We start from the raw sequence: 27,849 nt of genomic DNA, 5'->3' as shown, positions 1-27,849 counted from the left end.
TCTTCTTGACCTACCAACTGACAAGAACTCGTCTTTTATTTTTTATGGTCACAGCGGTAAACCATAATTCTTCGTGGGAAAATTGTAACATAAAGTTCCCGGATCCGTTTGTCTGTACGTAATGACCGAAAAATAAACACACCTTCGAAACGTCTATTCAAAGTGTATTCCAGTAAAATTAGCCCGTGGCTATCGAAATGGTGCAACGCCGTACACCTAAAAACTGTCACTACAATACAAATTACTTGGATAAAAGACGGAGAGTTTGTCCAGCTAGCAAGCACCAAATAAACCAGTTAAATGTGCGACCGACTTCCAACAAACAACTTCAAGAATGAATCAGAAAAATTTGTGATAACTCAAAGGCACGCCAGCAGTAGCGCGACACAACAACATGTCCAAACAGGTTTAAACCGGTCTGACACGAGTCTTACGGACGATGGTGCAATTTTGGCTCATGTTTTAGGAATTTCCATGACGTAATATTCAGTAGACCCGAACGGTTTCTACATGACGTTTGACCAGGCGAACAACCGTCTGTAACATAGCGGCCCCTAGTTATGACAGTCTGACATGGCATAACTAAAAAAGAATTGACGACAATTGTGAGCCAATGAATAAAAACACATGATACACAAATTGTTTGAATCACTCACGTTTAAGTTAATACGCAAATACAAAGTCCGAATCAGAAATCGAAGACAGATTTAAAATTTAGGTTATCAGAACACATTGTTAAAAAGACTTTCCAAAGAGGTGTAGGCTACTCACGCAGGTAATTAAAGTTCACAAAGTTTAAATTAATTAGCAATTCCTATTTATCAATCAATTTCTGTTTTTAAACATATGGGCTTCAATGACGCAGATATTATGTAAAAAATGTGTAAAAAACAATGGGACTTAGCACCAGGTCTCTACAAATACCTTTGAAATTTGTTGCCGGTCCCACAATTCTTCATATATTTTTGGCAACACAGGTTATACTCAAGTCAAGAAATGCATGTGAATTTCTGAATTGTGGTTGGTTACTTGGTGGAAAACGGAAATTAAAAAACGATTTCGTTTTTAGGTAGTAGAGGTGAATCTAATTCTAAACAGCTTAAAAATACTGAAATTTAGTATATTTGCTTGTCAATCCAGGACGATATTATGATACTCGAAAAGATTGTCAACTTCACCATTGAATGTCTGTCTATTTTTCTGAAAAGTTCATTTGTGTCCACTTCACAAATTTGCAAATATTTTTGAAATTACAAAACAAAATTTACCATTTTACTTATCAATAATGTTATCTTGTAAAAGTTTTATCTTTTTATGTCAACTATGTGATTTGTTTTTTGGTTTTGAAGGACTTTACGTTTTTAGAAAAACACCGTTCTTTATAAATAAAAAATGGCGCCCTGACTTTTAAGCAGCATAAAAATAAATATGTCAACGAGAAGTGTTTCTATCAGGGTCTGTGTTGCTGTCATCGCACTTTTCACCGTGCCACATTTTTACGGATTGTTATTAGGCTGATCACGCAGAATCATTCTGTCAGAATGACAGTGGTGTTTGGACTCATTTTGGAATTAAAACAGCAATCACAAATTACGCTATTGTAGTTTTAATACACATAACATTAGCAATAAATTATTACACTTTTAAAAATATGAAAATGGAGCTAGTGTGCACTAGACTCTGCCCTGGTGATAAATGCTACAATGTGAATATATGTCAAAAATTGGAATCGACCAAGACATACTATAGGGTGAAGTGTGTGAACACTGAACAGTATTCAATCAAAGAAAACTGTTTATAAATACATTTCCTTTACTTTACTATTTTCTAACCCTAACCTTCAGGGTTCAATGACGGTTTGGGTAAAAAATAGTAAAGCAAAGATAAAGTAGTCAAGACACAAAACAGCTATTTCACTTCATCTTTTCTTTACGCTATATTTTTCATTGATTCCAATCTATAATGTCATGACATTTGCAACCAGGGCGGAGACTTGTACACCAGCCCTGGAAAATATCTTACTAATAGAAAAAGAGTAACTGTTTAAGTTAACAAATACGATTTTTGAGGTCCTTGAAAAAAAATGGTTGCAAATTCGCACATGGACTATACCAAGGGTCTCAAACTCGAATTGCTCTGAAGGCCAAATGAATACTTGTAATTAGCTTGAGGGCCACAATACCGTACCTTTTTGCATTGCAAAAAGTTTAGCCTGGTCTCAGTGGCCCGTTCCGGTTTTCTAATTTTGCCTTCACATTTAACAGAGTTTTCGATTCACACTCTCCTTCTACAGGCACCTATACTCCCCAACCTGGCCCTTGCAACCAAAGCTGGTAGACCTCCTGCCCGGGTGCATCGCTGCTGCAGCGGGTGTTGCAGGCCAGTTCTTTGAAGTCTCTAACCTGGGTGTGTTTATTGTGCTCGTCTCACTGTGTCAATTATTTGTATCTGTGCGTTGTCATGCTGATCAAACAGTTTATGTTCACCGTTTAATAAACAAAATAATGCAGTGAGAACTCAATAATAGAGATACCGTAGTAAGGTGATTCCATGCCAAATGAGCAAATTTTTTCGAAAAATTACACCACATGTCATAGATTTTATTGAAATTTGGCATACTTGTAGATATCAAAGAAATATTAAGTAAGCAAAAAAAAAATTTGAAAAATTTTAAACATTGGTGGAGTTATAATCGTTAAAAAAATCACCATTTTTGCCTGTTCCGCTTCAGTGATTTTGTCCAATTTCTTATTATACTTCTAATTTCTTAACCTGTGATCAAACAAAATGGCTGAAAATTGCTAGACAGACATTTTAAGACCCAAGGAATCCAAAAATGTGAGTTGAAACGTTGACAGAGAACTTCTTGATATGATTATAAAGGTTTCAATTTGCTACATGCATTTTTCGGAGGCCAAACTTTGTGGGCCTATAAAAAAATAGGTATAAAAATTAAGAACTGAAATTCACACATTTTATACTTATACCAATACTCTTTCATGTCAAATAAAAAATATGAATTAATTTTGATAACTACTATGATAAAAGCTAAATTTTCTGACTTGCAAATTTTGTACTTTTTTTCCACTCATTGTTCAAGAGTTTTGTCTATGACATCACAATTTACATTATTGCTTGTTGATGACATCACAATTTACATATTGTTTGTCATGACAATTGTTATGTAGCTCATGAATGAATTGAATACTGGTATATATATAATGCACTTAGGTTTAGGAAGAACTGACTGCAGCAACTAGGCTACCAAAATTTCTATTGCGATAACGGCATAAGAAGTGATAAGGCAATGTGACTGTAATGTAACAATATGGCTTTCTCGCACAGAATAAAATTGCGCTAGACAGTAAGTTAGCCCTTAAATGTTGGATACGCATTTTCAGATTTTTTGAGCAATTTAAAAGTGAATTTTATTGTGTTAAGTGAGTAGGCTAGTGAATAAGAGTGTAACTTATTGTGATTGTTCAATATTTGAAATTTCAAAAATGTATTGTGGGCCACTTTAAAACGTCCTCGCGGGCCGCATGTTTGAGACCCTTGGACTATACAGTGTAGGTATGTTTACCTTGTATTGTTATTTTCCCTAATCACTTGAGCAGAAAGTTGCAGTCCTCGAAATTAGCGGCGGCACACGGCAATTGCCGCGGTAATTGCTGCCGCAAACGTCATAATGGCCATTCTGCTACGGCAATAAAATTGCCGTCGCAAAATGAGCATTTAATTCGGACAAAAATTTCTCCTGTTTGATTTACTCGCAGCGGGAGTTTAATCAGCAGAAATATCGCACCAAGACCTCACCTCGGACTGTTTTACTTGCTGTGAACACTCACGCACTCTTCGAAATTAGCATATTTTTACTTCGCAAAAACGTTGACGAGGCCAAACGGCAAAAGTTGAAATAGCCTCGGCAATTGCTGTGAACGTTTATTACGAAAAAATTGTACCAAAACATGTAAAACGAGAAGAGAAAAAAATAATCGAATAGTCTATCACGACCGCACTGTTTGATTTGTTGTGATGTAATAATACCAAAAATAGCGATAAAGCGATATGCACACTGTTACGGTGATTCACGTTATAACCCATTGGGGGGGGGGGGGGAAAGTAAGTTAATTTTGGGTTGATTCAACGTTTGAGTCAGCATAAATCGATTTAATTTTCCCGGCGGGTTATATCGCGTAACAACAATGCCCAATAAGAAATTTACATTTGTTTTACATTAATTCGACATCTAGCGACGTTGAATTATCATGAAATAACGATAATTGCTCGATCAGGTACCCGTAACAAATCAATAGCTCCCTGCGAGCAGATTGCCTCGATTTACGTATACAGCAGACTAACATAATTTCGGCACAATTAGGATACTGCGAACAACACAAAGTCTGTTGGATAAAGAACTAGTCAGAATCTGAATCATCAGATGCTGTATCGGAGGATGAGGTTGTCGCGTCGTCACTGGAATACTTGATACTGCGAGCAACACAAAGTCTGTTGGATAACAAACTAGTCAGAATCTGAATCATCAGATGCTGTATCGGAGGATGAGGTTGTCTCGTCGTCACTGGAATACTTGAAGACGCAAAACTGCCCGTTCATGAACGCGCGATGCGATATGATTGGAAGCATTACTTTTCTTTACTGTCGAAGAACCATTTATCCAATTTTGCACCAATTTTTGTATTTGCAACAACACCAGTAAACAATAAGCATTCGATGAAAGAATAACTTTTGCGTAACAATTAAGCCAGTATTTATAAGGTTGCAAACTTTTTACAGTTCACAAGAGCATTGTCAGCACATAAAATAGCTTGCGCAATGCTCTGGGCTACCGCTGTGTGACACGATGAAGAAGCGCATAAAATTTCGTTTGATTAAAGCATATGGCAATTGCCGCCGCAATCCAAGGTTTGTTGATTTGGCGACGGCAATGTTTTTGCCGTCGTAGATGGAAGCTAATTTCGAGGGCTGAAGTTGTTGTTTTTTTTTCTTTTGATGACTCTACAACAGGGGTGGGCGAACTACGGCCCGCGAGACCATTTTATGCGGCCCGCCGGCACTTGCAGAAACTACTACTCATCACTTATTGTTTTAATTAAACAGCTTACATGACAAAATATCATTCCCTTTCCGAGTGTGTTTTTCTCTTCACTTTCAGTGCGTAAACACACACACGTCAGTCGGGCATGTATTGCAACATGCTCTCACGCATTGTTTGATGCAATTGTTTGATCATAAAATACAAATACGGTAGCGGCTACGGTAGGCCTACCAGTACTTCTACTTTCCTCCAAATAGCTTTTCATTGTTATTTGAGACGCACTGTTTAATGTTTTCTACTTCGACAGGATTTTTGTTAAAAAATAAAAGATTTATATTTTTACTCTGTTAAAATAATGAGTGCTGTTAAGAAGCGAAAGATTGAAGATGAAAGTCGTGTTTTCAATAAGGAATGGACTGTTAAATACTATTTTATCGAAATTGGGAATAAAGCAGTTTGCTTGTTGTGCCGTGAGTCCGTGGCTGTTTTCAAGGAGTACAATTTAAAAAGACACAACCAAACCAGAAGATTGTGAAAAACTGTGAACAGTTGCACAAGTCTCATTAACTTTTGTGATGATGATAGCATAGCTTTAAACGTAACTGAGTGTGAAATACAAAAATTGTGTTTAATATGAATATGCGTTTATTTACACACTGGGTAAATTTTCCTACTTTGTAACGAGAGTGTGCGGCCCCCGGCTGCAACATTTTTTTAAATGTGGCCCTCAGTACAAAAAGTTTGCCCACCCCTGCTCTACAACAATAAAGAAAAGCTAGCTTTAATGGCCTTGTTGCTTTCTTTATTAAATGGCTGGGTTCGTCCCTAGTGTCTGTGTGTGAAGATCCATAAGACTTTAGTTTGACATTGCTCGCCAGCAATTTTTTTGACAAATTCGATGAACTAATAATGAACTTCTTGTTGCATCACTATGACAGTCTTGCAACTTTGTTTCGCGTAAACTTTGTACGGTAGAACTCAGTTAATCTGGATTCGATTTGACCGGCGATTCCATTCCGATTAGGCGAAGGTCCGGATTAACCGATGGCGATTCTATCAAATCTGACGTTACCTAGATAGAAGGGCATCGGTAAAAATCACCAAAATTGAACGCATTAGTGTGGTCATCTGCCTATTCCGAGACGCGTGATCACCACATTAGCGACCCAGTGATAGAGTTCTTTTGAAATGCAGTATGCATGTAAAATGAATGTATTTGTAGATTCTGCGTCTAACACAAGACCACACTGGCAAAAGTTACATCTTCAGACATGCATGTCGGAATAATCTGTAGTCACTCAAAACTTTTGAAAACAGTTACCGAAGACGAGTTTCTATGGAAAACTTACAAAAAATCGGGCAAATCCGGATAAAGCGATAGAGAAAGCCCAACTTTTGTACGGAATAGGCGAAGATCCGGATTAAATAATCCGGATAATCCAAAGCTGTTTCTCAAGAAAAAGACTACAAATCATTTGTACTTCCAGTTTTATCCGGATTAGGCAAAGATCCGGATTAACCGAATCCGGATTAACCGAGTTCTACTGTATATAATATAACTAATTACATCACAGTGTGATTTGATTTTGCACTCCTGCAAACATTTCAAACTCTGCACCTGTAAAGGTAGGCTTAAACTTAGGTTAAGCAATGTCTTTTTAACTCTAGCATTGTTATTTTTACAGCTCAAAAAGTCATCGAATCGTCAATAAGTTATTTGTGTACAACAATACAATTACTACATTTTATGATGAGTAGTGGTAAGGATGGAGCTTATGTTGTTGATTATGGTGGAAACAACCATGAAGGTGGGGATATGCAAAGCCATACTGGAGATCCAACTTTAGATTTGGAATATGAAAGACATCGGCAAAACATTCCTGATGGGGTTCACAAGTTTCTGCAATTTTTTCAAAAAGCATTGAATGAACAAAATGTTTATGAAATTGAAAACTACTATGAAAATGGATGGAATCAATTGACTGAGAGGTTTTATTCATCTGAGCCTTGGCCAGAAGCTGAACTGATAGCTCCGATTGTTGGAAATGAGCCGTTGTTTTTAATTCTTTACAAAGAGCTTTACTTTCGCCACATTTATGCTCGTATTCAAAATGGCCCAACTCAAGAGCAAAGATTTAAATCTTACTACAATTATTGTGACTTATTCAACTATATCTTGAATGCAGATGGGCCAGTTGTCTTAGATCTTCCTAACCAATGGCTGTGGGATATCATTGATGAGTTTATTTATCAATTTCAAGCTTTTACTCAGTATAGGTGTAAACTGAGCAAGAAACCCGATGAAGAAATTGATGCTTTGAGAAACAATCCTAAAATCTGGAATATTCATAGTGTGCTAAATGTTCTTCATTCTTTGATAGACAAGTCAAAAATCAACGAGCAATTGCAAGCTTACAACAGCGGTGAAGATCAAGAAAGCATAGCTGAAATTGCTGGGATCTTTGGTCGTTGCTCTTTATATAAAATGCTTGGTTATTTCAGTTTGATTGGACTACTTCGTTTGCATTGTCTCTTGGGGGATTACCATCAAGCTTTGTCTGTACTTGAAAATATCAACATCACAAAAAGGAGTGCTGTTTATTCTCGAGTACCAGAATGTCAAATTACCACATACTATTATGTTGGATTTTCCTACATGATGATGAGACAATACCAAGTGGCTATTGATACTTTTTCTAGCATTTTAACATATATTCAACGTACCAAAAACACTGCTTTGCAGCGGTCCAGTCAGTACAAGATGGATATGATCAGTAAACAAACTGATCAAATGTTTAATCTGCTTGCTCTCTGTGGAAATCTTTACCCTGTACGAATTGATGAGTCTCTTGCTCAAAGTATGAGAGAAAAGATTGGTGCAGATAAATGGCAGAGAATGCAAAAGTCTGATAAATCCGCTTTCGAAGAATGTTTTTCATTTGGGTGCCCTAAATTTTTATCTCCAGTTGCACCAAATTTTGATGCGGGCCCTTTGAATTCTCACAAAGAGCCGATGCTTCATCAGTGCAAAGTATTCTTGGAGGAGGTTGAACAGCAAATTCAATTACCGACTATTCGTAGCTTTCTCAAGCTCTATTCAACAATGCCAGTTGAAAAACTTGCTGTCTTTTTAGACATGGATGTGGATGACTTCACTGCTCAATTGATTTGCATTAAGCATAAGATGAAGCACGCTAGGTCTGACAAAGATCAAGAAGGCCAGTTGGAGGTTGACTTCTACATTGATGGCGATATGGTGCACATTGCTGACACAAAAATTGAAAGGGGCTATGCTGACTACTTTATAAAGCAAATCCACAAGTTTGAAGAACTCAATCATCATATCAAGCAACTAAAATGATTTCATTGACCCTGTGACTATGTTTGACAAAAAGACTGAACACTGGTTTGTGGAAAAATGTGAACATTTGTGTAGAATTGTAAAGATGGGAGATAAATCGGCTGAAGATCTTGGCATATAGGTGGCCTTAAATTCGGAATGGCCCGTTTCGGCGAGTCCGATTCGGCTAATCCGATTCGGCGAGTTCCCTATTCGGCGAGAGTCTTTTTCGGCGATTGCCCTATTCGGCGAGTTTTTGAAATTTTATTTTTGAAAGGGAATTATCGGGTACCGTAGCCTAACTGTTTTCACATCGTTTTAATGTCGCTGAACGTGCAGAAAGGAATTAAAATAAAATGTTTGAACTATTAAATTAAAATTCGTCATGTCAGTTCAGTTCAATTGTTTTTATTTCTGACCATCATATCAAAAACAATACACGTCAACATAGCAAAGGTAGAAGCGACAAAACGCGAACGCTAAAACGTGCTTGAATTCGTCATGTCCGTTCAGTGGTTTTTAAGGTAGAAGCGACAAAACACGAACGTTAAAACGTGCTTGTGACCGAAGTAAGTTATTGAGTTGAAAGAAATTTGGCACAGTCGCAACACCTTCAGAAAAATTTAAGATGTGAAGGGAAAATAAAAAAAAGAAAATGTTACAAAAAAAATCATGTTTATATCTATAAGTTAGTACTTTTGAATAGTTAAAATGATTAGTTTGGATCAACAAATGTGTGGCCTACAGCTTGGATTGAAAGGAAATTATCGGGTACCGTAGCCTAGTTATCCCTACCAACAAAAATTTGTTCCAAGAACCCAGTTAGCCTAACAGTTCATTTTTACATTGTAGTAACAGAATGAAAAGGCTAACCAAATGTGTGGCTTATCGTTTTAACGTCGCGAAACGTTGAAATCGTGTAGAAAAGAGAACTTTGATGACTAGGATACGTTACGGTTGGTTGAAACTGAGAAACATTCACAGAAACCCTTCGATACGTTGCATTTTTAAGATTATGCATTTTTAAGATAATGCATTCAGACGTTGAATCAATGTACAAATGAACTGTTAGGCTAAATGGGTTCTTGGAACAAATCGAAGGGCTTCTGTGAATGTTTCCCAGTTTTAACGTATCCTAGTCAGCAAAGTTCTCTTTTCTACACGATTTCAACGTTTAGCGACGTTAAAACGATGTAAAAACGGCAATTTCTGCTGGTCGGGATAACTAGGCTACGGTACTCGATAATTTCCTTTCAATCTAAGCTGTAGGCCACACATTTGTTGATTCAAACTAATCATTTTAACTATTCAAAAGTACTAACTATTAGACCTTAAACATGATTTTTTTTTTGTAGCATTTTTTTTTCCCTTCATATCTTAAATTTTTCTGAAGGTGTTGCGACCGTGCCAAATTTCTTTCAACTTAATAACTTACTTCGGTCACAAGCACGTTTTAACGTTCGCGTTTTGTCGCTTCTACCTTTTTCTACACCTTTGCTATGTTGACGTGAATTGTTATTGATATCATGATCAAAAATAAAAACAACTGAACTGATATGACGAATTCAAGCACGTTTTAACGTTCGCGTTTTGTCGCTTCTACCTTTGCTATGTTGACGTGTATTGTTTTTGATATGATGGTCAGAAATAAAAACAACTGAACTGACATAACGAATTTTAATTTAATAGTTCAAACTTTTTATTCCTTTCTGCACGATTTCAACGTTTAACGATGTAAAAACGGCAATTATAATTAGGTTACGGTACCCGATAATTCCCTTTCAAAAATAAAATTTCAAAAACTCACCGAATAGGGCACTCGCCGAAAAAGGCTCTCGCCGAATCGGATTAGCCGAATCGGACTCGCCGAATAGTAGCAGACCCCCTTAAATTAGCACCAGCGGCATTTTTTGTGTGTTATTTAGTGAAATTGTTTCACAAACAGGCTAACACTTCTATTGTGTCTTCATACAACTACTTAATATAACACACCAAAGCAATTGCTAACAAATAGCTATCCCAGACAGAAAACCAATCGTTTTTTACATTGATTCAACGTCTACAGATGTTGAATTAATGTAAAAAAATGGTTGATTTGCTGTCTGGGATTGCACAATTGAAAGGATTTTGCGGTAAATATTGGTATCTTGTGCAGTGATGACATTAATCTACCAACTCATCTCAAACTTATATTGTGTTGCAATGATTTAATTGCATAGCTTGCCATAGGATCAATAGAACTGTGGAGTCGGACCAAAATATTCCCAACCCTAATTTAGCAGCAATTGACTCCAAAAACACTAAAATCGTTTCTACTTAACAAGCTTGCAAAGGGTTATTAAGTTTGATTAAAAATACTTTGCTTCAGACTTGCCAAGATAGTTTTGATTCTGGCAACCCTGAATATTATTTACCACGTATATTACCTAGGTCAAGTTTTTTTTTAAAGTTTGATTTGAGCTTTTAGGGTAGGCTGTATTTTGTTAAAATTTCAAGTAAATCTTAACAATTTAAACAGAGAAACTTTGTTTTACAAACGCAGTGCTTGATTTTTACTATTGACAAAATTTTTATGTATAATATACTGTAAAAAAATTGCATGGTGGTAAATTTGTATTCCGCATTGAAAGACGTGTGGTGAAAGTATTTCTAGCTTAACACATGACACAGATAACAACTGTGTTGCGAAAGATAAAATGACTTTTGGTGATAAATGTGGTTTGGTGTGAATACCGTAATTATAATTTTTTGTCTAGCTGATAAATATGAGTTTTCTATTATGCAAAAAATTCTAGAAAGTTTTTTGGACGTGTGTGAATATCAGGTAGTTTTTTGAAACATTGGTACTGTATTATGATAAGGCTGGATTATGTTAAATTAGTTCTATCTTGCATATAACCATGGATTGTAATAAACGTACAAGTCTATTTTATTGATCTAGTGTGCTGTTTTATTCAATTTGTGTGAATTTTGTCGCAGATGGGACGATTCAGCGCTGTACATCAGTATGTGGTGTAAACACGCTGCTACGTTTTTGGATTTGCTCTTATACGTAAACGACTGATTTGACTACTGCAAATGTCCATTAGGATCAAGCAATCACCATCCCAAATCGACTCTGCCCCCACTAAAGGGGGTGATCGATTCTGTCCTTTCAGCGATTGTCTTCACTATTTTCTCCATCTCATTCTGTCCATCGTGTCTTCCGATCTTGCATGCCTCATTGTTCCCCTGTTTATTTATCCACCCTCAAAGACAATGCCTTTCCAAGAAAACTTCCTTCTACAAATGAAATCTATTTTGGTCATAGCCACTGCATTAAAAGATGATATTTAGGTTATGCATAGCCACCTAAAGATACGGCCTGATTTGTCACATTTTGCAGAAATTTCCAGGTTTTTCTAACTTTGGGCGAACGTTTAAATAAATTTTTCTAAAAATTAAATTTTTACGCTTTCTTTATTCTTTTTTCCAGATGACGCAATAGGTTTTAACATCCTCACATGTTGAAAAACAAAGAAAATTTAATTTTGTAAATTTTAGTCAGACTGTTAATTTTCAATAACAGTCTGATTTTGCGCTTTTTAACTTACTTTTTCACATTTGCTACTGCTTCCCCAAGGCAACAAAAAAGTTTTTTGTCATTAGAAAATCGCAAAAAGTAAAAACATCTCAAAAAATGTCAGTCAAGCGCTAGCAGTAGCTGTAATCAAAATCTTCAAAATGTGACAAATCAGGCCGCATCTCCAGGTGGCCATGGGTTATGTTAGTACCGTAATAGTTTCGTGAAGAGTTGATTAGTGGTACAGAAATTAAAAATTGAGAGGTTTTTGATAGCTCAATGCTGTAGATTGTTTTTTGTCTGACTTTCTCTCGGAGCTTGTCATCAGTCCGTGCTGACCTAACAAGACAAGCTCCCATAGAGAGTCAGACGAAAAACTCTCAAGCAATGAAAAGTCTTGTAATACTTTCGTTTCTTGATACGAAAATGTTACTCAGGAATATACGAAGGTGGCGGATTCCAAACATGAAGGTATGCGAGCTATTTTACCTCCACAAAGGTATGGATCAAGTGTGACGAATTATAGTAAATTTCGCCTGATGAAAAAATGTCGATATAGAATATACATACATGAATCAATGTAATTTGTACCTAAATTGCGGTTTTTGTTCAATGTAAGGGTAAAATTAGCACTAAAATCAACGCTGTCGCTGAATTTTATATTTTCTCCTACACTTCGGCAAAGAAAATCGCGAACAAGATTATGAAACATTATGGTACTTTGTATTTACACTGCCCATGCACGTACATGATACTGATGCGAAGCAATAGCCTAGGGAACGTTCAAATATTACGTAACGCTTTTTTTCCGAATTTTTGACCCCCCCCTCCCCCATGTAACGCCAACGTAACGCTTTTTTCAATTCCCCCCTCCCCCATGTAACGCTTTTTCACTACGAATTCAGCACAAAAAACTACTATTCCGTACTGTAAAGCGTTACGTAACGTTTTGCTTGAACCCCCTCCCCCCCGATGTGACGCTAACGTAACGCTTTGCATAAACCCCCCCCTCCCCCTCGAAGGCGTTACGTAATATTTGAACGTTCCCCTACGGCGTTACTACACTAGTTCGCTATAAGGTACAGTATTTACATCCTTACAATTTGTTTTTGTGGCAGCTTTGTTGCAATTCTCTATACCAGTCAATGAAAAGTAACGCGTAGCCGTTGCTAGCATCAAAAGTAGCTCTCGCTACCTTTGTCTTGAGCCGTCACTGGAAAGCTCTATCGAAGTAGGCTACCTTCGAAACAAATGATATCACGTTTCAGTACCATATTTTCTTAGACTCCCATTTCAACGTTGCAGTAAAAAATATGCTCTCGGTAAAATGTTATTCTGACGCATCGTTTAATCCGGAGATTCTATCAAAAGTCTCAAAAATATATCTTTTTTAACTTTAAATTAGGAAGCAAATGTAGCTCCTATCCGCTACATTGGGAAAAGAGTAGCGTCGCTTATGCAGCCGCTACTCAGCAAAACTGTAGCACCGCTACGAAAAAAGTGGCGCACCACTGCCGACACCGTAAGATGGCCTATAGGCTATAGTCTTCAAATGGTGTCGCCTCACTTGCAAATATTTCCGCACGGTACAATATGTTTAATACCATATACAACTTTCACGTATTTGTGGTAACCTACGGGCCAGGACAGGAACTAAGAATAGCTTATTAGAATACTCCAAACGAGAAATTGTTAACACACGATATAACAGTAGCTGAGGGTTATAACCTCAAAACACACACTTTATAGACTGATAAGTGATAACTTTAATAGTTTACAAAATAGACAAACTGTTAAAAAATACGCATGCCAGGGCCGGTTGAGAGGACACTCTGGGCCCGGTACCAATGAGACGGTAGAATCAGGGATATCTAAAGAAGGGGATACGAAGGCTTTTATTACGTCTGACAATAGAAGGGCTTTTGTTTATCGTAAATAATCTGTGTTTATCGTAAAATGACAATTGGCACCGATAGTAGTTTAATAAATCTTGTTATAATAACTTGCATTGCGCTATTAGCATCAGGCCTGGATATTCACAGCATGCTCACGGTTGCTTGTTAATTCAACTACCCATATACTTGCTTTACATCTCGCCTACTGCAAAGGCTTTATTAAAAAAAGCAGCTTACTGGTAACTTTTCAACTGTCTTTGTAAACAAGTATTCTTTAAATATGTTCTATCCCTGGTTCTACGTAACATTTGCTAACTGTTTTCTGTAGCTCATTGTACCAGCTGCACTACAAAACTTTCTACGATTTTAAAAAGAACCACATGTTTAACGTTCTACAAACTACCGCCCTGGTAGTGTCATGAGAATAAGGCAATCGCTGCGAGCCTTCATATCCCCTTCTCTAGATATCCCTGGGTAGAATATGTTTAATACATGGCGAATAGATCGCCATGGTTTAATACCATATACATACAACTTTCACGTATTTGTGGTAATCTACAGGGACTAAGGATAGCTTATTATTAGAATACTCCAAACGAGAAGTTATGTTAACACACGATATAATTGAGGGCTGTGGTATAACCTCAAAACACACACTTTTCTGATAACTTAAATAGTTTACAAAATAGACAAACTTGTTAAAAAATACGCATACCGGTAGCCAGGGCCGGTACCAATGAGATATTCGGGTCCTAAATCAAAGCACTTCAAAACAACGAACTATATCCGAAGAATACGCGATGATTTCGTTAAGTTCTCGAGCCCCTTGGATAGGTTACAAGCCCTAAAATCATCTCGGGTCCAAAGTATCCCCATGTCAACGCTACTGCCGGCGGCAGTCCTACAAGGCTATTTCCATAGATAAGGAAACTAAGCTACGACATCCTATTAAGCTACAAATATTAGCTAGTTTACCACAAGAAGGTGCCGACAAAATGGGAACTAATTGAAATGTTTACGAAAGGTGTAGACAAATGGCTTAAGCAGCATTTTATATTTTCATTAAACTTTATAAAATACATTTTGGTAAATTGGGTTGTTACTGCTACCACAACGTTTTAATAACATTGAATAACATGTTGAATGACGTTTCATAAATGTTTGGCTGCATTCAGTAGCTATATTTTTAAACTCTCTATTTCAAATATAAATACGTTTGCCTCTCCTGCAGTTGCTGTTTTCCCCCTAAAATGCTCCTTCTAGCTACGTCGCTACCATGAAGCTTACGTAGATGAGTGAAAATGTCATATTTTAGGTCAGATGATATTTAAAACAGACCAAACAGAAGGTATTGCACTTCTGATCGAACAATTAGCAGTTAACTTCGTTTATACTTTTTAGTTATACGCTACACTCACCGTAACTTAAAGTTTTATTAGGCAGAAAATAGCTTTCACACTGCATGAGACGTAATATGAATGGAACTAGTGATACTGCTATAAAAAAACATGATTTTTACAAAATCTGTATAAACCACAAACACAGGTGGTGCTGTTGCTGCCGCAATAACCAGCCAATGTTTGACATGTATTAGTCAATAACTTTCTTTTTTCGTTTTGAATTTGAAACTTTTTTATTTCTCGCACTCCACGCCTCCGCTGTGGTACGATCCTGCTTTGTAACAGCCCCAAAATCAACTTTCTTCAATCCAGGTATTTTTGATAGAATGTATTGCCTGCAATAAAATGAACATGTTAAAGCTAAAATAGCAATAACATAAAGGGGTGTTGAAATAACATTAACTAGTTTAATTCAGACTAAACCATGGTTCAACGTTCGAAAGGGCGCCAGTTCGACACCCCTCAAGAACATGTGGCTATGTCTTTGAAAAGACACTTATAGGCATGCTGTCGATTGCGGAGTGGTGTCCTTTCGACTACACTCCTTCATTTCTCTCATAATTATGAACAGTAGCCTACGCTGCTCTAGAGAGAAATACCTACGGCCCTTCTTAGGGTTATGAGCTGCTGAAAAAGAAAAAAAAAGCAGTCCAAAAATCGCAACACAAATAACTACAAAACTAAAACAAACTACCAAAATAGCTACCGCTACTAACATCAGAAGTGATGGCCAGCTTACACTTAAAGAGAATTTGAATAATGCAGCAAATAATCAGATCAATAAAAAGAATCAACGAAACTTTAGCTGGGAGCAGAAAACACACCTTTTTTTTGTGGCTGAAAAAACCCTTAAGTAAGCAAAATGGTGTTAAATGAATTCATTATGACAAATTAGTAGGCTAACTGTGACGTAACAAGGAATAAAAAATACAACTACAGTATGATATTATTTTTATCAAAATTTCCATAAAAAAGAGTAGCAGAAAAACGCTCGATGAGTTCGATTGAAACGCACCCAGTGTTTGAACCAATGAATTCGTTCTTGAAAACAGTTTACTCCTGGATTGTTGGTTCAAAATGTGGTAAGACTGCGGACATTCTCAAAGAAGATCGATTCTGTATATCCCAAGATACAGACTCTGATGTCGATGTTGATTTTGTAGATGTCGACTTCACGCCTTGCAGCATCAAGCGTAGAAAATCAGAGGTTGAAGCAAGACTCGCTTCTCCAAACAAAGACCGGACTTCAAAATTATCCATTCCATGTGAAAACGTGAAGCAGAAAAACTCATGTCAAAGCCATCCGTCTGCAAATGGCGACTTTCAAAACACAGATGTTTTTCTTCGTCGCAATATTCCTGCTCCAGCTGAATTTCGCCAGATCAGAGAATACCCTAACCTTTTTGCGGTGTTGCAAGTGACTGACCCAACTGCTGGTGACTCGTTACATAAAGCCGGCAAGGGAAAACCTCAAGAAAAAAACACACCCAGGATCGTACAATTCTTACCACCAAGAAAGCGAAAAGCACCAAACAAATATGGTGAATGGATAAGTGACGTAGTGGACCTATCTGCTGAGAAATCGTTGGGTGGAACAAAGGAAAATGCGCCAAAAAAATACAAGACATCAATCTTTCAAAAATTACCTCCAAGGAAGCGAAAAGCACCAGAAAAATTCGGTGAATGGGTTGAGGTGTCGTCGCCGACAAAATAATGAATGCTTTTTGCATGTGCGCTATATTTGAGATCGAAATAAACATAAATATATTCTTCGCTCTTCATTTAAACATTTAAGATGTCCCATCGGAGCTGAGATCTTTCGACAGTTCAGTAAGTTATTTAAAAAAAAAGATAGATTCTACATGGTATAGCAGCATAAGGTTAAGCTTAAGCAGTATATAATCACCCCCCCAGAACAATGCGTGGCCAATTTGTAATTTGGTACGCCGTCGGTGTCACTAAAGGATTTAGCCGAGTTCAACGGTAGAGCTAGAGCTTGCGTGATGCTCTGGGCTACGGCCGTGTGACACACGATGAAGAAGAATGGATAAGAAATAAGATCGAAATCCGGGAAAGTGATGGGATGCTGACGAACATCAAAGAGAGGAAGCTTCACAAATATGGCCATTGGAAAGTAAGGGAGAAATGGGAGATAGTTTGGTTTTGGCTTCTATCGAAAGAGAGGTTTGTAGAAAAGGTAAAACTGGAAGAAAAGACCGGAGCAATAATGTTCTCGATTGGAGAGGTGAACTCGATCAGGCAAGAAAAGGCTGCTCAGGAGATCTGGAGAGAAATACCTCCGATCCTTCTTAGAGCTATAGTAAATTGAACTTACATTTAAATCATTCACTATATGTGAAACGGCAAACGTGGCTTCATACTGTGACCGAGTGTCGTATAAAGAAGATGATTTCATTCTCAAAATAGGCCTACTAGCTCCACGACATTAATGAATGTAGTGTGGTCACTTCCTTTCTTTGGGCCATTTTCCTTAAAAAGCTGCGCACACACAATTTATTATAATCCACTCTGGGTGAAACCAGTTGAGAACAACGATGGTTTTCCAATAAGCTATCCAGCAAAGCCGGGTGTCGAACCAGGATCGTGTGATTGAAAGCCAGCCACCGCGGTCAGACGCCCATTTTATCCGTCACGTGTATGCTGTTGATTCGATGTCGAGCGTAGTTGAGTGTTTGCGTAGTTGAGCGACAGTAGTTGAGTGACAAGAAAGATGTTTAAAGGCAGCCTACCTGTAGCCGTCTTCTGATTCCATTGGATTCCCGTGGAGTGTCAAACTTCGTAATTGAGGGAGTGAGGCCAGTTTGTCAACTTCTTGAAACTTTGCAATGTTGTTTCCGTGGAGATAAAGAACTTTCAGATTTTTTAACTCAGTCACAGACTGTAAAGTAATATTTCAAGAGGTCGCAAGTCAGCAAATATAAGCTAAGAAAACGAAATGAAGTCAAAAAAGTGAGAAAACTTTCTTAACATTAATACTTAGCTACATAATTAAGTCATAACTGCAAAGAAACATGTTTATGTTTTAAAAGAAAACTGAATACCCAATCGAAGCTATAGTTATATCGTCTTTATCACGCCCACCGTATCACAAACAATTAAGATATCATTATTATTGTAACTGTCTCCGCCGCCAGTGTAGCCAAATCGTTTGGCATCCGCTGGCTTCGATCAGTCTTTCAAAGCCAGCGGATGCCAAACGATTTGGCTACACTGGCGGCGGAGACAGTTACAATAACTGTTACAATAACTACAATAACACCGCCGGGTGGGAAAAGACGATAACCTTCTCGCGGTTCACCCTGTCAGTACTGATTTTTCAGGAAGCTAATCATCGTCTAGGCTTGCGGGCTGACAGCCGCATAAACACCGAGTGGGTGGTAAAAGGATAAACCCTCGGCCAGTGGCGCCGCCAGACCTTCAACAATGGGGGGGGCAAAAAATGGACAGTGCAAGACAGTAGCGTAGTCAAAAATTTTGAAAAGGGGGATGTTGACAGCCGGCGGGCGAAGCCCGATGGCGTGCTCGCCGAAGGCGACACATAGCGGCGGGGGGTCTGGGGTGCCTCCCCCAGAAAATTTTGAAAAATTACTTTCAGTTTGGTGCATTCTGAGAGCATTTTCAACAAAATTGTGGGTATAAATATTTCTGTAAAATGGTGCTGTCCGGTGGCATAGCAAAAAGATAAGATCACGTTTTCTTCGGCATTTTTCGGAAATAAAGCTAAGTCTCTATGTTTTCTTGTTGCTAATTCCAGACTGAGATATTTGAATGTTTGGTATTGGCAAAACTCGCTCTCTTAATGCAGTTTCGTTTAAAACTAGGCAAACTTTGTTTTAGAGACATAGGTTGATTGCTTTTTTTTGCGAGATTATTACAGTTTTATTATTTATCAATTTTCTCCTTGGTTGATTCAAAAAACGATCTTATTCCGATAAGTCACTAACTTTTATGCTCTGAAGTCAACCCAAAGTTTAGAAAATGTAACGTCATAGAGGTCATACATCTTGATGAGTGTCAAACAAAAAGCTTTGAGACAATGAAGTTACTTTAGGCTATTTCTGATATATTCAAGTTTTGTATAACGAATAGCTGTTTAGATGTTAATCTAGATCGAACAGGCGATCTCAGCAGTTGCAGATGGCTTGCATCCTTGCACAGTTTGACGAGAAATTACATCATAGTCTAAAGCTTTTCTTGTAACAATGTGTTAACATCCGTAAATTCAATTTGAAAGGTTAAAACCCCCGATCCCCCTTTCCTTGGCTACGCCACTGGTGCAAGACAGTGGTATATTATTTAATTTCTCTTGTTTTCTAGTAGAAAAAAAATGGAAAAAATGTTTACCTTCCCGGGAATCTGTTTTTTAGAGAAAAAATTTCCCGCGGCTTACAATCACGATAATAAGAACCTTATATTTTACTGGTCTCCGGAGCTGACGTAAACCTTAAAAGTCATGTCGACATATTCTTGATGCCCCCCTTATCGAAAATTGTTCTTTGTAATACCGCTTTGAAGGAGGATTACGACTATGAACAAAAGAATAAATTTTAAACTTCATTTTGAATTGAAAAGAAATGACGTAATGTCTTCCAACCTTAGTTATATATTTTTTCATTACGTAACGTCTTGTAGGAATAAATTGAAAATCAGTATGATCACTCAAAATGAAAGCAATGGGACTACGAATCCTCACTAAACCAATCAATCAATGGTCTTGTTGCACCGAAGATGACAACCTTATATTTTACAATTTTTACTGATCTCCGGAGCTGACGTAAACTTTAAGGCATAGATCTGTTGACTCAATGCAAACCCTTTGAAGGTTGGGGGGGGGCCTGTCAATTCAATTTTTTTGTATCAACAGTTGTATCTCTAAAACCACTGAGGCTGCGCCTACGAGATTTCTTGACTTTTTCTAATTTTTATTCACCTCTATTGAGCTGAAATTTTGAGCGAATAAAGGTTATAAATTGAAAGATGTAAGGCATTTCTCAGCACATCCTCTGAAATATTTCATATTCTATTGTGAAACATTTTTCCACCAGCTGGATGAAATTAATTTGGCCCATGTCTCGTTAATCCTAACTGTTTCACAGCGTGAAGGGCATTGGCTGTATGTAAAATAATGTAAAAAAAATTAATCACAACATTACAATGCACGTTATTCATTAGCCTACTCTACCAAAAAATAATGTGTAAACTCACGCTACAAATTACACTCATAAGTGACCTCAACATTTCAACGTCTATGAGCAGTTCTAATATCCACATAGTTTTAATTTTCGGATATGCTCAGCGTGAATACTTTTACAAAGTGAATCGCAAATTTTAAAACCGTGCCAAAATAACAGAGATAGGCCTATCACTCCTAAAGCATAAGAAGAATCGACAGTCCCCCCCCAAACTGAGCAAGACTCCAGGAGCCCCACCTTCTAAGGGTTAAAAGTCATGTCGACTTATTCTTGATGCCCCCTTTATCGAAAATTGTTCTTTGTAGTACCGCTTTGAAGGTGGATTACGACTATGAACAAAAGAATAAATTTTAAACTTCAATTTGTATTGAAAATCCATGACGTCATGTCTTCCAACCTTATCACATTTTTTTCATTACGTAATATTTACCACCACCAAACCACTTTTGACGATCGAATTTGTTAATTTATTATTCGGTAAAATGTTTAGATGATGTCACGTCATTACGCCGATTTGAGATATAATTTCATTCATGACGTCGTATGGATGAAAAACTTTTACAAGTTTTATACTCTGCTGAGATTAAAGAAGAAACATAAATGATAAATATTGGAGAAATTGAGTCTCCTTTACAACTTAAGAATCGAACAACTCAAAACTGCTGAAACAAAACGTTTTGTTTAAGTGAAAGAATCACTGCAAGCAACCAATGCCAAAATGCGCGCGGAGGATGTCATGGGAGTGTGAGATATCAAAAATTTAACAGGTTGTTATTTTTCTACATCAATGTGACGTTAGTTAAAACTTTAAAAAGTCTATATCTTTGCTTCTGTAGAAAATCTTTTTATCTATTGTACAATTTAGTCATCAAGGTTTTCTATACTTTTTTTTAAAGAGAGAGCTTTTACCCCCCCCCCCCCCCCCCCCCCTTGCAACTTGAGTTGAATTACTTGAGGTTGGGATCCAAATATTTAAAAAAAATATTACTATGTTTTAATAAAAAAAAAAGAATTAAAAAGATGATGCCCAAAACATTGGGGGGGCAGCTGCCCCGCCTGCCCCCCCCCTGCCGGCGCCACTGCCCTCGGCCCACCTTCGGAAAGATGTCTAACTTTCAACAAGCACCTTCAAGGCCCAGCACTATACCATGGGAAATCACCATCGGCACATGGAATGTACGAGGCCTTAATGCTGAAACCAAAAAGCAAACTCTGGGCAAAGACTGCCAAAGCTACAATATTGACCTCTTATGCATTCAAGAAACCAAAATCAAGGACCACCAAGAAGTCAACCTACAAACAGGGCACAAACTTGTCCTGCTGCAACAAAACAAATCAGTTCATTATGGCTTGGGATTTATTATTGGCCAAAGACTTATCAACCATGTTGTGAACTATAAGTACGTTAGCGACAGAATTGCAACTATGGACCTCGCTATTCCAACTCGAAATGGTAGTCTAACAAAAATGCGGCTGATCAACGCCTATGGACTAACCTCTGAAAGAGTAGCAGAAACACCAGAAAATCTTGAAAATTTCTATGCAGAACTTCACACTGCTAGCACCACCCCCGCTAACTGGCTTACTTTTATATGTGGCGACATGAACTCCAAACTCGGAAAGCTTACCCAAGATGACATTGACACGGGCCTAAACGCATGCCTGGGCAGTTACGGCACTGGCCAACGCAATCTGAACGGCAATGCACTCATGGATTTTTTTTCTGCCAATGGTTACTTTGCCAGTAACACTGCCTTTCAACACCCAAGCAGACACCGCACTACCTGGACGGGATTTATCAAAGATCCAAACAACCCCAACTTAAGTAAGCCTATTTACAACCAAATTGACTACGTCATCTGTCAACAGAAAGCACGCCCTCTACTACAAAACGCAAGGTCTTTTGCAGGCACGGACCTAAACTCTGACCACAAGCTTGTTTCCACGAAACTAAGAATTGATAAAATTCATTTAATTCACAAACGCCATCCTAAGATATCATGGAAAGTTTAAATCCAACGCATTTCATTGAAAGACGCGTTTACTGATACAGTTTTTCAATCTTCGCATTGTTTTGAAATTATTTAAATATCATATGACAAGAGGTAGCCTACCAACTTTGATGGCATCATATGGGGAAGAAAGGCAAGAAAATGGCATTCATGTAATATTGGGAACATGTCCAAGAAGCAAATTGAGGTTGCAGTGCTAAAGCTAGGCACCCTATAATCAGCTTACCGGATCAATGGTGGTGAGATCATTGAAAGAAAGGTCCAGCCAGGCTATGTCGTCAATGCTTTCGACAATTGTAGATAGTATGTTTGTAAATCCAGTTAAGTCATTGATGGAGTTGTTGTTTAAACGCACAGAATTACAAGGATACTTGTTGGAAGTCGTAGATTTGAATAAATTTTTTTGAAAATGATTGTCCATATCTTCAGTTATTTCTGAAAAGTAATACAGATCACAGGGGTATGAAAACAAATTGGTATGCGTGGTAGTACAGCTACTTTCATCAAAATGTTAAGTCGATTTTGTGACACAAACTTATTTTGCAGTAGCCTACGTATTACCAACCAACATAAGATGATATGCCACAGATTAAGAGATCGCATCTAAAATCACCTGTATCTTCAAATCCTTGTTAATTCTGTATAAAAGTATCAGACAATATATGATTTCATATGTTTTAAAACAGGGGTGGGTAACCTAAGGCCTGGATCTGGTCCCCGTGTAGCTTTTGTGTGGCCAACAACAACATCTAAAACTGCTCCATGTACCCGGCTAGTGACCGCATTAGAAATCGATGTTTTTTCCTGATCGGTTAGATGCAATTTATGCTGTGGGCTATATCTCTTATATATATGTACCTGTTTTTAGGCTACAAAAAGACCTTTTAAAATAACCAACTGATATTGATAGGCTTACAGATGTAGTAATTAGTTCTATGAATGTTCTACATACAACTGTACATTATTAAATAAATAATGTTAAATTATTGTGTGTGTGCATTAAAACGGTGTCATAGAGTTGAGCAGAGTGGGCAGAAGATTAGAAAGGATAAAGTTTGTATAGACTCACAAAATCTCAGCAGTAACAGCCTTTGTTCTTTACACAGATAGGCACAGAAGGTGAAAGAAATATTCAAATATTCAAGTGTCAAAGCTGAGAGCAGAAAACATGGGTAGAAGAAGAATTTGTAAAGGAATGCTTGCAATTGCAAAGATTGTTTGTCCAGAGAAAAACAGTTATTTTCAACAATCAGTTTCTCCGAGGACAGTTACAAGACGAATTGAAGATATGTCTGTGAATGTGAAGGAGCTTAAAGGACACTGAAAGGCAACTCAAAGGAGCTGAAACGACAATACAAAAATAGGTTTTATTATAAACGAATACTTGAAGTTAAGTTCGCTTACTCTTGTTTTGTTGAATAAGTATCTTTGCGGCCGCCTTAACATTATCATTAGCTCATTTGCAAAAAGGTTACCTACCCCTCTTGTACAAACAATGGGGTCTATATATTTAAACATATTTACCAGCAGCAGTCGCCAAGCATTTAAATGACAAATCAAGTGGTGCAGCAGTGTGGGAAGCTCGCTGTGGAGATGGAGTGGCCTGATCACCATCAAAACTGCTTTCATGTAGAGAAAGAGCCATTTTCTTTACTAAAAGATAAATGACAATTATTGATAAACACAAGAATGATTTCAGTAGCATTCACTCAATATATCTCTTTGCAAAGTGTGTTAAAATTAAACATATTATTTACCTGAGGTTACAATATAATATGCAACGTAAACTAAAAACTTTGTAAAAGGCATTAAACAATAGTAACTTATCATGTTATAAAATCTCACTAAAATTATTTGCAACAACAGAGCTTGATGGTGAAGCTATTTTATTCAAAATTTAATTAAACGTTTAATTTAGCCTACCAGTACCATACGGTACATTGATAAATCATATGATGAAATATATCAAATATGGTACACGTACACATGTAATGCATTCAAACATAGTTTTGTGGATTGCACTTGTACAAAAAAAAAACAACTACAACAATAAATTCTTCAAACAAACATCTAAGAAGACTCAGACACAAATCTTTGTGAAAAACAAAGGGCAAAGTTTTTGCTTCTTAATATACAAATGTTAGAGAGGGCAGTATCACTTTGTTTGATACATAACTTCTCTTCTACAGTACAGCATAGTAGGCCTAACCCAAAATAACCTACACAAAGATCTTAAGTAATGTATGATACTGTGTGAAAACAGGATATACTATTGTTTGACGCTGAGTAGGCTGTAAAAATAACTGGGCTATCTCACAAACTGGATTCATCTTTACCTCAACAAAAAGTCTCTGTTTTTTTACTTATTAGGCCTACCAAAAAGAAAAGATGATACATCAAAGTAGATTAGCTTCTTTATTATCTTAGTTAACAATTCTTCTGATTGGTGAAACTTAGGTACAACCTAGCCTACACTCCAACTCTTTGTGCACCAACTGAAGTTTGGGTAAATATAAAAGAACCCCCCCCCCCCCACCAAGATGCAACACCTACTAGGCTATTAAGTATCAGGCTGATATTCCTAGACTAAAAGTAATTGACATTTTCAAGCAATAATTGATCGTAAAGACTCTATCCTCCAAGTTTCATTATTTCATAAACAACGTGCATATAAATTGGACATTGGACAATCTGAAAAGTTTTAACGTCATATCAAGATTAATTTTGATCAATTGTGGTAAAAAAATTTTCAGCCACCAAGTATGGTATAGCCTATGAGGCAAATTTGCAGGCTGCATACTGAAAATTAACTATTTTTTAAAATTTAGCTACATCTCATCTATGTGCCGACAACATTTAACCGAAACATTGTAGTTTCACAATACAGAATTGTAAGTTACATACCGTATTGATAGATCTTTAGTGAAGTACAGTAGAAATTTATTTGCAGAAAATGAATTGATATAAGTCATGCAGTAGATGAATATTTTTTTTGGATTGTAACTAAAAAACTTCAATGTGTGCTTTAGTGCAAGAAAAGTAGCCTGAAGCATTAGCCTAACTACCTATGCCAAAACATTTCGCAGCCAATTTCTTAAAATATCCATGAAAAAAATTTTCCATACAATTAATTTGACGGATGTTTTTTTAATTATGCAAAAGAGCAGTAAAGTTGTCACAAAAAATAAATAAATGCAATTCATGAAAATGACAAAACATACCTTCGAATAGCTTCAAATATGCAAGGATGACCACTCACAAATATAAAGTAACTACTCTGCACTTTAAATTCATAAAAATAAAAATTAATCCATGTTTACAAATAAGTTTTAATTTTTCTGTACTTTTAACTACAAAGAATTCTACGACTTTCGAAACCAACAAAACAGCAAAAAATTTTCATCTAACTCACACACCTGCAAGCTTGACACTACTGTGCCTATGGTTACAGCAGAGAAGGACTCTCACCACTTGATGACGCACGTAGTAACAAAAAGAGATGAAATCCCAAGCGATTGCCTTAAGGTCGCCCCCCAGTGGGTCCGCCACTGCTCCACGGTGAAACTTTGTTTCGGAAGATTTCAGTAATTTTCAAAGATTTTAGAGAATGATTTTTAACAGTGAAAACACCTTCTTTTCAACTTGACATTGGCGTTGTCAATTAATTACGCCAAATGCTATGTTTGGCATAGGCCTATTAGTGTTTTTCGTTGCGATAACTGATTAGATATTTATCTTCGGAGTAGGTAAGCTTCTTTGAAAGCGGGCAGACCGATAGCTCAGTTGGTTAGAGCGTGACTTCGTAAACGAAGATACTTCAAGATCAAGCGGCGCTGGTTCGACTCTCGGAGTGTGCGTAACTGCATATGAGCAACGCTTTCTCAGGAGTGTTCTCCATTCAGTGGGCACTAGCATCAAATGGATGGAACAATTCCCCGGCAACAACACTTAAAAACAGGAAACTTCACTCTGTCAATTTCAATGACCGGGGTAAGCTACAAAGCTTCTACAGTCTACAAGAATACAAACTGCCAGGATTAGGCTCTCGAAGAAGCTTTCCCAGTCTGAGGATAAAGATTCAATCACTCTAGCAATCAAAATAAAAACAAACTGTAACGAAACCACTTTATCTAGTAGTCCAACAATTGAAGATTTTTTTAATTTACGCTGTCGTAGCCTGGCCTATCCCGATTTATGTATGGCGATTGACGATTTTTAGATACATAGGACTAGGAGAAGGGAATGTAATTTGATACACCCACCTTACAGAAATGTACAAAAAATATTAGTCGAAAATACTGTCATCAAGTGGAAGATCTGTTAGAATAATAGGCCGTAACGCCTAGAACATCACACTCTCAAGGCGAAAGAGAAAATTGAATTGAGTCCTGTCTTTGTCATGAGTTACCATGGGGGGTGGGGGAGACAGGTTAGGCTATACCTGGGACTGGTATATAAGTCTCCCCCCCCCCACCTCCCTTGGTAACTCATGACAAAAACAGGACTCAATTTAATTTTCTCTTTCGCCCTGGGCGTGTGATGTTCTAGTCTTTTCCATAATAGGCTACCTACAAAAATGACGCCATGCAGCTAACTCATGTTTTTGTGGCATAAACTCAGAAAAGTGTGTTCTTCAAGTATTTTTGTAAAGTTTTTAGCTCATAATTATTCTCGTCTGGAAAAGTTCCAAAAAGATAAAACCAAACTCATTAACAGTTCGTTGACAAGGCTTCAAGGGCATAGGCCTATTTACGTTTTTTTTACAATGTGCATCCAAGCATACAAAAATCAGAATTTTATAATATTTTTTGAAAAAGGTTAACATGTGCAGAAGCTAAATTAATACAGTATATTAAATTCCCTTCCGTGGTTGTAATAAATGTTGTCAATAATATAGGCTAGTTCATTTAAATAATTTGTTCTTCTTTAATTAGACCTGCTACTTTGGATATAATGACATAGTAACTTATAATGAAAAGAAGTGTTAGATCTCTTCTGCCCAAGTTCTGAATATCTTACACTCATGTTTTGTACTGTTTATCCCATGTCTATGTTTAGGATCTTTTATGCCCATGCATTTTATCTCTTACGATAATGTTTTAGATCTGTTATGCCCATGTATCCGATCGATTATAAACTTGTTTTTGATCTTCTTTGCACAAGTTTTTCCCCAAGAGTTAGGATGACACAGCACATAAGGGGCTTCCTTTCAAATCATGCAATGCTGGTTCGACTCCCGACTTAACCAGGTTGTTGAAGAACAGCTCACCTCTAGGCCTACTTACTCAGGGTGACGATGACTTAGCATAATGAAAAATAGTTTAGATTTCCTATGCCCATGACCACAATGAGTGCACAAAAGAAGCTG

The 27,849-nt window shown here is 37.2% G+C and overlaps 2 protein-coding genes across 3 annotated transcripts; one reads left to right on the top strand and one right to left on the bottom strand.

Annotated features, from left to right (window-relative positions):
* Nucleotides 1–3,240: 3,240 nt before the first annotated feature.
* Nucleotides 3,241–11,331, top strand: LOC145780034 (eukaryotic translation initiation factor 3 subunit L-like). Of its 2 annotated transcripts, XR_014290591.1 has the most exons (3): nucleotides 3,241–3,364; nucleotides 6,745–9,316; nucleotides 9,539–11,331. XR_014290591.1 is itself a non-coding variant. In XM_082591738.1 (2 exons), the coding sequence occupies exon 2, from the start codon at nucleotides 6,807–6,809 to the stop codon at nucleotides 8,418–8,420; it is 1,614 nt and encodes a 537-aa protein (XP_082447864.1). In that variant the 5' UTR covers nucleotides 3,241–3,364; nucleotides 6,745–6,806; the 3' UTR covers nucleotides 8,421–11,331. The 2 variants fall into 2 exon arrangements, 1 of the variants encoding a protein (XP_082447864.1); XM_082591738.1 differs by having other exon boundaries at nucleotides 6,745–11,331.
* A 4,016-nt stretch (nucleotides 11,332–15,347) lies between these two features.
* On the bottom strand, nucleotides 15,348–25,900 carry LOC145780035 (leucine-rich repeat-containing protein 51-like). The gene is made up of 5 exons (XM_082591739.1): nucleotides 25,703–25,900; nucleotides 24,006–24,134; nucleotides 22,708–22,916; nucleotides 18,007–18,155; nucleotides 15,348–15,591 (listed from the first exon to the last, which is right to left on the bottom strand). The coding sequence occupies exons 2-5, from the start codon at nucleotides 24,124–24,126 to the stop codon at nucleotides 15,447–15,449; spliced, it is 624 nt and encodes a 207-aa protein (XP_082447865.1). The 5' UTR covers nucleotides 24,127–24,134; nucleotides 25,703–25,900; the 3' UTR covers nucleotides 15,348–15,446.
* Between the last annotated feature and the right edge of the window lie 1,949 nt (nucleotides 25,901–27,849).

The sequence above is a fragment of the Aplidium turbinatum genome, chromosome 11, assembly GCF_918807975.1.
Source record: "Aplidium turbinatum chromosome 11, kaAplTurb1.1, whole genome shotgun sequence".
Lineage (NCBI taxonomy): Eukaryota > Metazoa > Chordata > Ascidiacea > Aplousobranchia > Polyclinidae > Aplidium > Aplidium turbinatum.
Note: the sequence above shows the minus strand (reverse complement) of the source record. Positions and strands in the feature narration are given on the sequence as shown.

Bases quoted from the DNA above. Each gene is read 5' to 3' on its own strand.
- LOC145780034 (XM_082591738.1), top strand. From the start codon at position 6,807: ATGATGAGTAGTGGTAAGGATGGAGCTTATGTTGTTGATTATGGTGGA.
- LOC145780035 (XM_082591739.1), bottom strand. From the start codon at position 24,126: ATGGCTCTTTCTCTACATGAAAGCAGTTTTGATGGTGATCAGGCCACT. The intron at 22,917-24,005 runs GTAAATATGTTT...ATTACTTTTCAG, and splicing joins ATGCTTGGCGACTGCTGCTG to AAATAACTGAAGATATGGAC. The intron at 18,156-22,707 runs GTAAGCTGATTA...ATTACTTTACAG, and splicing joins ATCTCACCACCATTGATCCG to TCTGTGACTGAGTTAAAAAA.